A 12885-nucleotide genomic window follows, 5' to 3' on the forward strand; every position below is an offset into this window, starting at 1 on the left:
ACAGCTAAGGCCAGTAGAGACCATCCAAATCAACAGCTAAGGCCAGTAGAGACCATCCAAATCAACAGCTATAGCCAGTAGAGACCATCCAAATCAACAGCTAAGGCCAGTAGAGACCATCCAAATCAACAGCTAAGGCCAGTAGAGACCATCCAAATCAACAGCTATAGCCAGTAGAGACCATCCAAATCAACAGCTATAGCCAGTAGAGACCATCCAAATCAACAGCTATAGCCAGTAGAGACTATCCATATCAACAGCTATAGCCAGTAGAGACTATCCATATCAACAGCTATAGCCAGTAGAGACCATCCAAATCAACAGCTAAGGCCAGTAGAGACCATCCAAATCAACAGCTAAGGCCAGTAGAGACCATCCAAATCAACAGCTAAGGCCAGTAGAGACCATCCAAATCAACAGCTATAGCCAGTAGAGACCATCCAAATCAACAGCTAAGGCCAGTAGAGACCATCCAAATCAACAGCTAAGGCCAGTAGAGACCATCCAAATCAACAGCTATAGCCAGTAGAGACCATCCAAATCAACAGCTATAGCCAGTAGAGACCATCCAAATCAACAGCTATAGCCAGTAGAGACTATCCATATCAACAGCTATAGCCAGTAGAGACTATCCATATCAACAGCTATAGCCAGTAGAGACCATCCAAATCAACAGCTAAGGCCAGTAGAGACCATCCAAATCAACAGCTATAGCCAGATGAGACCATCCAAATCAACAGCTAAGGCCAGTAGAGACCATCCAAATCAACAGCTATAGCCAGTAGAGACCATCCAAATCAACAGCTATAGCCAGTAGAGACCATCCAAATCAACAGCTATAGCCAGTAGAGACCATCCAAATCAACAGCTATAGCCAGTAGAGACCATCCAAATCAACAGCTATAGCCAGTAGAGACCATCCAAATCAACAGCTATAGCCAGTAGAGACCATCCAAATCAACAGCTATAGCCAGTAGAGACCATCCAAATCAACAGCTATAGCCAGTAGAGACCATCCAAATCAACAGCTATAGCCAGATGAGACCATCCAAATCAACAGCTATAGCCAGTAGAGACCATCCAAATCAACAGCTAAGGCCAGTAGAGACCATCCAAATCAACAGCTATAGCCAGTAGAGACCATCCAAATCAACAGCTAAGGCCAGTAGAGACCATCCAAATCAACAGCTATAGCCAGTAGAGACCATCCAAATCAACAGCTAAGGCCAGTAGAGACCATCCAAATCAACAGCTAAGGCCAGTAGAGACCATCCAAATCAACAGCTATAGCCAGTAGAGACCATCCAAATCAACAGCTATAGCCAGTAGAGACCATCCAAATCAACAGCTATAGCCAGTAGAGACTATCCATATCAACAGCTATAGCCAGTAGAGACTATCCATATCAACAGCTATAGCCAGTAGAGACCATCCAAATCAACAGCTAAGGCCAGTAGAGACCATCCAAATCAACAGCTATAGCCAGATGAGACCATCCAAATCAACAGCTAAGGCCAGTAGAGACCATCCAAATCAACAGCTATAGCCAGTAGAGACCATCCAAATCAACAGCTATAGCCAGTAGAGACCATCCAAATCAACAGCTATAGCCAGTAGAGACCATCCAAATCAACAGCTATAGCCAGTAGAGACCATCCAAATCAACAGCTATAGCCAGTAGAGACCATCCAAATCAACAGCTATAGCCAGTAGAGACCATCCAAATCAACAGCTATAGCCAGTAGAGACCATCCAAATCAACAGCTATAGCCAGTAGAGACCATCCAAATCAACAGCTATAGCCAGTAGAGACCATCCAAATCAACAGCTATAGCCAGTAGAGACCATCCATATCAACAGCTATAGCCAGTAGAGACCATCCATATCAACAGCTATAGCCAGTAGAGACCATCCAAATCAACAGCTATAGCCAGTAGAGACCATCCAAATCAACAGCTATAGCCAGTAGAGACCATCCAAATCAACAGCTAAGGCCAGTAGAGACCATCCAAATCAACAGCTATAGCCAGTAGAGACCATCCAAATCAACAGCTATAGCCAGTAGAGACCATCCAAATCAACAGCTATAGCCAGTAGAGACCATCCAAATCAACAGCTATAGCCAGTAGAGACCATCCAAATCAACAGCTATAGCCAGATGAGACCATCCAAATCAACAGCTATAGCCAGTAGAGACCATCCAAATCAACAGCTATAGCCAGTAGAGACCATCCAAATCAACAGCTAAGGCCAGTAGAGACCATCCAAATCAACAGCTATAGCCAGTAGAGACCATCCAAATCAACAGCTATAGCCAGTAGAGACCATCCAAATCAACAGCTATAGCCAGATGAGACCATCCAAATCAACAGCTAAGGCCAGTAGAGACCATCCAAATCAACAGCTATAGCCAGTAGAGACCATCCATATCAACAGCTATAGCCAGTAGAGACCATCCAAATCAACAGCTATAGCCAGTAGAGACCATCCATATCAACAGCTATAGCCAGTAGAGACCATCCATATCAACAGCTATAGCCAGTAGAGACCATCCAAATCAACAGCTATAGCCAGTAGAGACCATCCAAATCAACAGCTATAGCCAGTAGAGACCATCCAAATCAACAGCTAAGGCCAGTAGAGACCATCCAAATCAACAGCTATAGTCAGTAGAGACCATCCAAATCAACAGCTATAGCCAGTAGAGACCATCCAAATCAACAGCTATAGCCAGTAGAGACTATCCATATCAACAGCTATAGCCAGTAGAGACTATCCATATCAACAGCTATAGCCAGTAGAGACCATCCAAATCAACAGCTATAGCCAGTAGAGACCATCCAAATCAACAGCTAAGGCCAGTAGAGACCATCCAAATCAACAGCTATAGCCAGTAGAGACCATCCAAATCAACAGCTATAGCCAGATGAGACCATCCAAATCAACAGCTATAGCCAGTAGAGACCATCCAAATCAACAGCTATAGCCAGTAGAGACCATCCAAATCAACAGCTATAGCCAGTAGAGACCATCCATATCAACAGCTATAGCCAGTAGAGACCATCCAAATCAACAGCTAAGGCCAGTAGAGACCATCCAAATCAACAGCTATAGTCAGTAGAGACCATCCAAATCAACAGCTAAGGCCAGTAGAGACCATCCAAATCAACAGCTAAGGCCAGTAGAGACCATCCAAATCAACAGCTATAGCCAGATGAGACCATCCAAATCAACAGCTATAGCCAGTAGAGACCATCCATATCAACAGCTATAGCCAGTAGAGACCATCCATATCAACAGCTATAGCCAGTAGAGACCATCCAAATCAACAGCTAAGGCCAGTAGAGACCATCCAAATCAACAGCTATAGCCAGTAGAGACCATCCAAATCAACAGCTAAGGCCAGTAGAGACCATCCAAATCAACAGCTATAGCCAGTAGAGACCATCCAAATCAACAGCTATAGCCAGATGAGACCATCCAAATCAACAGCTATAGCCAGTAGAGACCATCCAAATCAACAGCTATAGCCAGTAGAGACCATCCAAATCAACAGCTATAGCCAGTAGAGACCATCCATATCAACAGCTATAGCCAGTAGAGACCATCCAAATCAACAGCTAAGGCCAGTAGAGACCATCCAAATCAACAGCTATAGTCAGTAGAGACCATCCAAATCAACAGCTATAGCCAGATGAGACCATCCAAATCAACAGCTATAGCCAGTAGAGACCATCCAAATCAACAGCTATAGCCAGATGAGACCATCCAAATCAACAGCTATAGCCAGTAGAGACCATCCAAATCAACAGCTATAGCCAGTAGAGACCATCCAAATCAACAGCTATAGCCAGATGAGACCATCCAAATCAACAGCTAAGGCCAGTAGAGACCATCCAAATCAACAGCTATAGCCAGATGAGACCATCCAAATCAACAGCTATAGCCAGTAGAGACCATCCAAATCAACAGCGATAGCCATTAGAGACAGAAACTACTGCTATTATTCCACTAACAGAGGCAAATGCGTAGCTTTGGCAGAGACATTTAGTGACGGTTTAACATCCTTATTTACATCACACTGATCAGCGCTATCACTGCTATTTCCCTTGTTCTATTACATGTTGGTCACTTTACAGAACTTAACATTGTAAAAACAAGCATCCCTCAGCTAAGACAAATAAAAAGATAAATGGCTCTTTTGGAAAATACTTTCAGTGATCTCTCTCTTCTAATCTCCCCTCCCTCAACCTCTCTCTCTCCCACCCACCCACCCTCCCTCTCTCTCACTTCTTTCCTCTTCCCGACTCCTTCCATCCCTTCTGTTTCCCACCTATTCCTCTACCCAGTCCCACACTGTCTTACATGTCCAGCACCCTCCTCCATTCCAACAGACTAAAGTACCCCCACCTGTATCTCCATCTTCCCACCTGTATCTCCATCTTCCCACCTGTATCTCCATCTTCCCACCTGTATCTCAATCTTCCCACCTGTATCCTTATCTTCCCACCTGTAGCTCCATCTTCCCACCTGTATCTCCATCTTCCCACCTGTATCTCCATCTTCCCACCTGTATCTCCATCTTCCCACCTGTATCTCCATCTTCCCACCTGTATCTCCATCTTCCCACCTGTATCTCCATCTTCCCACCTGTATCTCCATGGATTTTCTCTCTTCAGCTGTCTGATCCTCAGTGGGAATGGACAACAGATCTACTGTCTATGAATTGCTGTTCCCACCTCCCTAAAATACTTTTACAAGCCTCTCCCTCTTTCTCAATCTCTCCCTCTTTTCCTTCCTTGACCTCTCTCTCTCTCTCTCTCTCTCTCTCTCTCTCTCTCTCTCTCTCTCAAAAAAAGTGAAATAAACAATAAAAATGAACAGTAAACATTACACTCACAGACGTTCCAAAAGAATAAAGACATTACAAATGTAATATTATGTATATGTATTTACAGTGTTGTAACGATCTGCAAATGAAGTACAAATGGGAAAATAAATAAACATAAATATGGGTTGTATTTACAATGGTGTTTGTTCTTCACTGGTTGCCTTTTGAGTCTGTACATAGTCAAAGCTTTCCTTAAGTTTGGGTCAGTCACAGTGGTCAGGTTTTCTGCCACTGTGTACTCTCTGTTTAGGGCCAAGTATCATTCTAGTGCTCAGGTTTTTTTGTTAATTCTTTCCAATGTGTCAAGAAATGATCTTTTTGTTTTCTCATGATTTGGTTGGGTCTAATTGTGTTGCTGTCTTGGGGCTCTCTGGGGGTGTGTTTGTGTTTGTGAACAGAGCCCCAGGACCAGCTTGCTTAGGGGACTCTTCTCCAGGTTCATCTCTCTGTAGGTGTTGGGATTGTTATGGAAGGTTTGGGAACCGCTTCCTTTTAGGTGGTTGTAGAATTTAATGGCTCTTTTCTGGATTTTGATAATTCGCGGGTATCGGCCTAATTTTACCCTGCATGCATTATTTAGTGTTTATCCCATTTTGTGAATTCTTGGTTGGTGAGCAGATCCCAGACCTCACAACCATAAAGAGCAATGGGTTCTATAACTGATTCAAGTATTTTTTGCCAGATCCTAATTGGTATGTCGAATTTTATGTTCCTTTTGATGGCATAGAAGGCCCTTCTTGCCTTGTCTCTCAGATCGTTCACAGCTTTGTGGAAGTTACCTGTGGCGCTGATGCTTAGGCCGAGGTATGTATAGATTTTTGTGTGCTCTAGGGCAATGGTGTCTAGATGGAATTTGCTGTTAATGATAATGCAGAGGATTTTCCCAAGGTTGCTGTTGACACATATCCCACGGTAGTTATTGGGGTCATATTTGTCTCCACTTTTGTGGATTGGGGTGATCAGTCCTTGGTTCCAGATATTGGGGAAGATGCCAGAGCTAAGGATGATGTTAAAGCGTTTTATTATAGTCAATTGGCATTTGTGGTCTGTATATTTTATCATTTCATTGAGGATACCATCAACACCACAGGCCTTTTTGGGTTGGAGGGTTTTTATTTTGTCCTGTAGTTCATTCAAGGTAATTGGAGAATCCAGTGGGTTCTGGTAGTCTTAAATAGTTTAATTTGATCATGTATATGTTTTTTCTGTTTGTTCTTTGTTATAGAGCCAAAAGGTTTGGAGAAGTGATTTACCCATACATCTCCATTTTGGATAGATACATATTTGTGTTGTTGTTTGTTTAGTGTTTTCCAATTTTCCCAGAAGTGGTTAGATTCTATGGATTCTTCAATTACATTAAGCTGATTTCTGACGTGCTGTTCCTTCTTTTTCCGTAGTGTATTTCTGTATTGTTTTAGTGATTCACCATAGTGAAGCCGTAGACTCAGGTTTTCTGGGTCTCTAAGTTTTTGGTTGGACAGGTTTCTCAATTTCGTTCTTAGGTTTTTGCATTCTTCATCAAACCATTTTTCATTGTTGTTAATTTTCTTCGGTTTTCTGTTTGAAATGTTTAGATTTGATAGGGAAGCTGAGAGGTCAAATATGCTGTTAAGATTTTCTACTGCCAAATTTACACCTTCACTATTACAGTGGAACATTTTGTCCAGGAAGTTGGTTGTCTAGAAGGGATTGCATTTGTTACCTAATTGTTTTTTGGTAGGTTTCCACACTACATTCCTTCCATCTATAGCATTTCTTGATATTACTCAGTTCCTTTAGCTTTGATGCCTCATGATTGAGGATTGCTCAGTTGAAATAGACTGTGATTTTGCTGTGGTCTGATAGGAGTGTCAGTTGGCTGACTGTGAACGCTCTGAGAGACTCTGGGTTGAGGTCAGTGATAAAGTAGTCTACAGTACTACTGCTAAGAGTTGAGCTATAGGTGTACCTACCATAGGAGTCCCCTCAAAGCCTACCACTGACGTGGTCAGGGTCTGAGGACTGTTCTGCTGTGGTGTAGACGTGGTCAGGGTCTGGGGACTGTTCTGCTGTGATGTAGACGTGGTCAGGGTCTGGGGACTGTTCTGCTGTGATGTAGACATGGTCAGGGTCTGAGGACTGTTCTGCTGTGATGTAGACGTGGTCAGGGTCTGGGGTGGACTGTTCTGCTGTGATGTAGACGTCGTCAGGGTCTGGGGACTGTTCTGCTGTGATGTACACGTGGTCAGGGTCTGGGGACTGTTCTGCTGTGGTGTAGACATGGTCAGGGTCTGAGGACTGTTCTGCTGTGGTGTAGACGTGGTCAGGGTCTGGGGTGGACTGTTCTGCTGTGATGTAGACGTGGTCAGGGTCTGAGTACTGTTCTGCTGTGGTGTAGACATGGTCAGGGTCTGGGGACTGTTCTGCTGTGATGTAGACATGGTCAGGGTCTGGGGACTGTTCTGCTGTGGTGTAGACGTGGTCAGGGTCTGAGGACTGTTCTGCTGTGGTGTAGACGTGGTCAGGGTCTGAGGACTGTTCTGCTGTGATGTAGACGTGGTCAGGGTCTGGGGACTGTTCTGCTGTGGTGTAGACGTGGTCAGGGTCTGGGGACTGTTCTGCTGTGATGTAGACGTGGTCAGGGTCTGAGGACTGTTCTGCTGTGGTGTAGACGTGGTCAGGGTCTGGGGACTGTTCTGCTGTGGTGTAGACATGGTCAGGGTCTGGGGACTGTTCTGCTGTGGTGTAGACATGGTCAGGGTCTGAGGACTGTTCTGCTGTGGTGTAGACATGGTCAGGGTCTGGGGACTGTTCTGCTGTGGTGTAGACGTGGTCAGGGTCTGAGGACTGTTCTGCTGTGGTGTAGACGTGGTCAGGGTCTGAGGACTGTTCTGCTGTGATGTAGACGTGGTCAGGGTCTGGGGACTGTTCTGCTGTGGTGTAGACGTGGTCAGGGTCTGGGGACTGTTCTGCTGTGATGTAGACGTGGTCAGGGTCTGAGGACTGTTCTGCTGTGGTGTAGACGTGGTCAGGGTCTGGGGACTGTTCTGCTGTGGTGTAGACATGGTCAGGGTCTGGGGACTGTTCTGCTGTGGTGTAGACATGGTCAGGGTCTGAGGACTGTTCTGCTGTGGTGTAGACGTGGTCAGGGTCTGGGGACTGTTCTGCTGTGATGTAGACGTGGTCAGGGTCTGGAGTGGACTGTTCTGCTGTGGTGTAGACGTGGTCAGGGTCTGAGGACTGTTCTGCTGTGATGTAGACGTGGTCAGGGTCTGGGGACTGTTCTGCTGTGGTGTAGACGTGGTCAGGGTCTGGGGACTGTTCTGCTGTGATGTAGACATGGTCAGGGTCTGAGGACTGTTCTGCTGTGGTGTAGACGTGGTCAGGGTCTGAGGACTGTTCTGCTGTGATGTAGACGTGGTCAGGGTCTGAGGACTGTTCTGCTGTGGTGTAGACGTGGTCAGGGTCTGGGGACTGTTCTGCTGTGATGTAGACGTGGTCAGGGTCTGAGGACTGTTCTGCTGTGGTGTAGACGTGGTCAGGGTCTGGGGACTGTTCTGCTGTGGTGTAGACATGGTCAGGGTCTGAGGACTGTTCTGCTGTGATGTAGACGTGGTCAGGGTCTGAGGACTGTTCTGCTGTGGTGTAGACATGGTCAGGGTCTGAGGACTGTTCTGCTGTGGTGTAGACATGGTCAGGGTCTGGGGACTGTTCTGCTGTGGTGTAGACGTGGTCAGGGTCTGGTGTGGACTATTCTGCTGTGGTGTAATCACCTGCTGTTCAAGCTCCACCTGCCTTACATCCAGCTGGGTAAATGTATCCTTCATTTCAATGAGGGAGTAGTACTCTGTGCTGGGAGGTTGACTTTCCGCTGGGGGTGCTCGTCTGTGGGGTTATATAACGAAGAGGTCTGGTCTGACCTGCTCGGGGTGGAGGTATCTTTCACAAGGGAGAGCTTCTCCTGCTGAGCTAATTCTTTGATTAGGTGAAAGTCCAGCTGAAACGGTTTGGGGTTGCCCTGTACCAATACTGTTCCAGACTTCAAGAGATTTATATTAGCTGACTCAGAGTCCTCGTTGTCTAGTATCCTGAGTTTCCACCCCTCGTTAACCCCCCCCCCCCCCCCCATAACAGAGGGTTAGGGTGCTAATATAGCACTGTGCCATGCCAGGGGATGGTCTGGTTAATATAGCACTGTGCCATGCCAGGGGATGGTCTGGTTAATATAGCACTGTGCCATGCCAGGAGATGGTCTGGTTAATATAGCACTGTGCCATGCCAGGGGATGGTCTGGTTAATATAGCACTGTGCCATGCCAGGGGATGGTCTGGTTAATATAGCACTGTGCCATGCCAGGGGATGGTCTGGTTAATATAGCACTGTGCCATGCCAGGGGATGGTCTGGTTAATATAGCACTGTGTCATGCCAGGGGATGGTCTGGTTAATATAGCACTGTGCCATGCCAGGGGATGGTCTGGTTAATATAGCACTGTGCCATGCCAGGGGATGGTCTGGTTAATATAGCACTGTGCCATGTCAGGGGATGGTCTGGTTAATATAGCACTGTGCCATGCCAGGGGATGGTCTGGTTAATATAGCACTGTGCCATGCCAGGGGATGGTCTGGTTAATATAGCACTGTGCCATGCCAGGGGATGGTCTGGTTAATATAGCACTGTGTCATGCCAGGGGATGGTCTGGTTAATATAGCACTGTGCCATGTCAGGGGATGGTCTGGTTAATATAGCACTGTGCCATGCCAGGGGATGGTCTGGTTAATATAGCACTGTGCCATGCCAGGGGATGGTCTGGTTAATATAGCACTGTGCCATGTCAGGGGATGGTCTGGTTAATATAGCACTGTGCCATGCCAGGGGATGGTCTGGTTAATATAGCACTGTGCCATGTCAGGGGATGGTCTGGTTAATATAGCACTGTGTCATGCCAGGGGATGGTCTGGTTAATATAGCACTGTGCCATGCCAGCGGATGGTCTGGTTAATATAGCACTGTGCCATGTCAGGGGATGGTCTGGTTAATATAGCACTGTGTCATGCCAGGGGATGGTCTGGTTAATATAGCACTGTGCCATGTCAGGGGATGGTCTGGTTAATATAGCACTGTGCCAGGGGATGGTCTGGTTTGTGTGGAAGATGAGGTTGCTGATGTTTCCATTTTTATAATAGTCAGCAAAAGGTGTCTCTTGATTTTCCGTAAGGAGCTTCATTTTGTGCTCTTTTCGTGTTTTATCATTCTCTACATACACAGGGTACTGTATTTTAATTACCTCTGAACAGCGGGAGGCAGCTTCTAAGGCCTCTCCATTTGGTTGGAGTAGACTGTGCGACTCTCCTGCCATTGTTGGGCTAAAGGGCTTTGACACCTCTCACTTGACACGTCAGTGCTAATTGTTGTATCAAGCTTGGCAGCCTTAATTTAGCATTCAGTCCTTATAAAGTAATGTAATGTATTTCTCTCCCTCTCTCTCCCTCCCTCTCTCTCTCTCTCCCCGTCCCTCTCCCCCTCTCCCTCTGTTTGTGGAGTGTGTGTAAATGTAAACAGGCCAATACTCCCACTAACATACCAGCACTTCTCAGGAAGAGAGATTAGAAGGACATAAAGAAACAAGGGAGGTTGTACATGTCAGGCAGAGGAGGGAGCCACAACAAACAGGACAAATCTAGCTAGTAGACATGTGTAAACATATCTTCCCCATGCCAATAAAGCCCTTAAATTGAAATTGAATTGAATTGAGAGAAAGAGAACACACACAAGGTTGCAAAGTCCTGAACATTGTGCCTGAAAAGGTTAAGTAAGGTATTCTATGTGTTGTGTCTGGGCTGTGTTCTCAAGCTAATGCCTAGGCTTTAGCTCAGCAGGCTTGCACAGTATTGTGGCACACTGATAACCCAGGGGTTCAAACTCAGTCAGTCACATACAGTATCATCATGTCTATGAATATAGCAACATAGGTGTGACAATGGCTGTGTGTCAATAGAAAGTTAGCTGACATTCCTATCAGCCTCTTACAGGCCTTGGCTTGTCATTACAGTGTCCCCTTGGCTTGTCATTACAGTGTCCCCTTGGCTTGTCATTACAGTGTCCACTTGGCTTGTCATTACAGTGACTTTTTCCACATTTTGTTACATGACAGCCTTTTCTAAAATTGATCAAATAATTTTTCCCCCTCATCAATCTACACACAATACCCCATAATGACAAAGTGAGAACAGGTTTTTAGAAAATGTTGCACATTTAGTAATAATAAAAAAAAGAAATGCCTTATTTACATAAGCATTCAGACCCTTTGCTATGAGAATCGAAATTGAGCTCAGGTGCATACTGTTTCCATTGATCATCCTTGAGATGTTTCTACAACTTGATTGGAGTCCAACTATCGTAAATTCAATTGATTGGACATGATTTGGAAAGGCACACACATGTCTATATAAGGTCCCACAGTTGACAGTGCATGTCAGAGCAAAAACCAAGCCATGAGGTCGAAGGAATTGTCCGTAGAGCTCCGAGACAGGATTGTGTCGAGGCACTGATCTGGGGAAGGGTACCAAAATATTTCTGCAGCATTGAAGGGCCCCAAGAACACAGTGGCCTCCATCATTCTTAAATAGAAGAAGATTGGAACCACCAAGACTCTTCCTAGTGCTGGCCGCCCGGCCAAACTGAGCAATCGGGGGAGAAGGGCCTTTGTCAGGGAGGTGACCAAGAACCCGATGGTCACTCTAACAGAGCTCTAGAGTTCCTCTGTGGAGATGGTAGAGTAGCCAGACGGAAGCCACTCCTCAGTAAAAGGCACATGACAGCCCGCTTGGAGTTTGCCAAAAGGCACCTAAAGACTCTCAGACCATGAGTGTTACGTTCTCCAGTTTCTGTGTTGTTGTGGGTTTGTATGTGTGTGTATTTCAGGAAATTGCTTCCTGGATTCTAAGCAGCTGATTGGTTGGCCCAATCGCAGATTGGAGCTCTGACCCCTCCCTCTCGTTAGGGGATCCAGCTGTCTCGGCAATTACCAACACCTTCTCCAGCTTGATAAAAGCTCGTGTTCCTTTGTCAGAAGAGAGCTTCTTTTTATGTCCTGTGTTGATTGTTGTGGTGGTCAGTAAAAGTTTTGTGGATATTATTTTCTAGCCGCTCCTTCCGAGGTATGTGTATGACAATAGGACTTAGTGTTTTTGGTTATTGAAATTTTTCACTTAAATTATTGGTAAATTATTCTGTTTCATTTGTTGGGGGTGTTTAGGCAAGAGGCCTGCGGGCATACATAACCCGTAGTATTTAATCTGTCTATGCACACTAGGTAAGACCTGTGCGGACCACCTGTATTTTGGTTAGCGCGCCAGGTGGTGCTAAAGGTTAGGTAAGTAGTGGTAAGGCAGGTAAGGTAGGAGAGGGGACTCTTTAATTTTTACTTCTTTGCTTTGGTTCCATCCAGCCCCTTTTCCCCACTTTACCGTGTTAAGGAGGAATAAATCCCCCGTAAACGGTATTTTTCTCTGCCTCTGTCGTCCTTCCCCGCACCTACGATCACATACTTTTTTTCACTCCACAGGGAGTTGAGATGTAGCAGTGTGCTGCGTTCCCTCCTCCAAGAGGCGTACGTAACATAACAGGTGCTCATCCGGGATCATTAAATCCACAGGACCCCGCTGCTCTGAGCTCTCTGTGATTGGTGATTGAGGCGTGGTGGTAAGGTTGTGAGTTTGGGTGACTTACTTAGTTTACGTGTGTTCAATAGGCTGCTGTGTACAAAATGGCTGCCTCAGCCGTCTCCAATTTTATTGAAGTGCCCTCTGTTGATCGGTTGGTGGGGTTGTGTAAAGTAGACCTTTGCGCCATAGCTGACCATTATGGACTCTTCAACCCTGAAAGGCTGAGCTTTTGGTGCTAGTCAAGGAGGGTTTAATGGGGAAAACATTTTCTCGTTGAAAGATGAGCAGAGGGAGGCTTCAGGAGAGGAGATGTGTAGACCTTCCGATGTCAAGTCGGAGGACGGCGCGG

General features: G+C 45.8%; 1 protein-coding gene across 3 annotated transcripts in view; it reads right to left on the minus strand.

The window, feature by feature from the left end:
- rhbl4 (Rhomboid-like protease 4) overlaps positions 1–12885 on the minus strand; it is an 83738-nt gene that overhangs the window by 15846 nt on the left and 55007 nt on the right. The window contains exon 1 of one of the 3 annotated variants that reach the window (NM_001173693.1): positions 4631–4688. The exons of 1 other annotated variant lie outside the window; for it this stretch is intronic. In NM_001173693.1, the coding sequence (NP_001167164.1) occupies positions 4631–4662 (32 nt within the window). In that variant the 5' untranslated portion in view covers positions 4663–4688. Of the gene's footprint in view, positions 1–4410; positions 4689–12885 lie in introns of those variants that run through there. One more of the 3 variants, XM_014207869.3, reaches the window with a different exon arrangement.

The sequence above is a fragment of the Salmo salar genome, chromosome 01 (assembly GCF_965601325.2).
Source record: "Salmo salar chromosome 01, fSalSal1, whole genome shotgun sequence".
Classification (NCBI taxonomy): domain Eukaryota; kingdom Metazoa; phylum Chordata; class Actinopteri; order Salmoniformes; family Salmonidae; genus Salmo; species Salmo salar.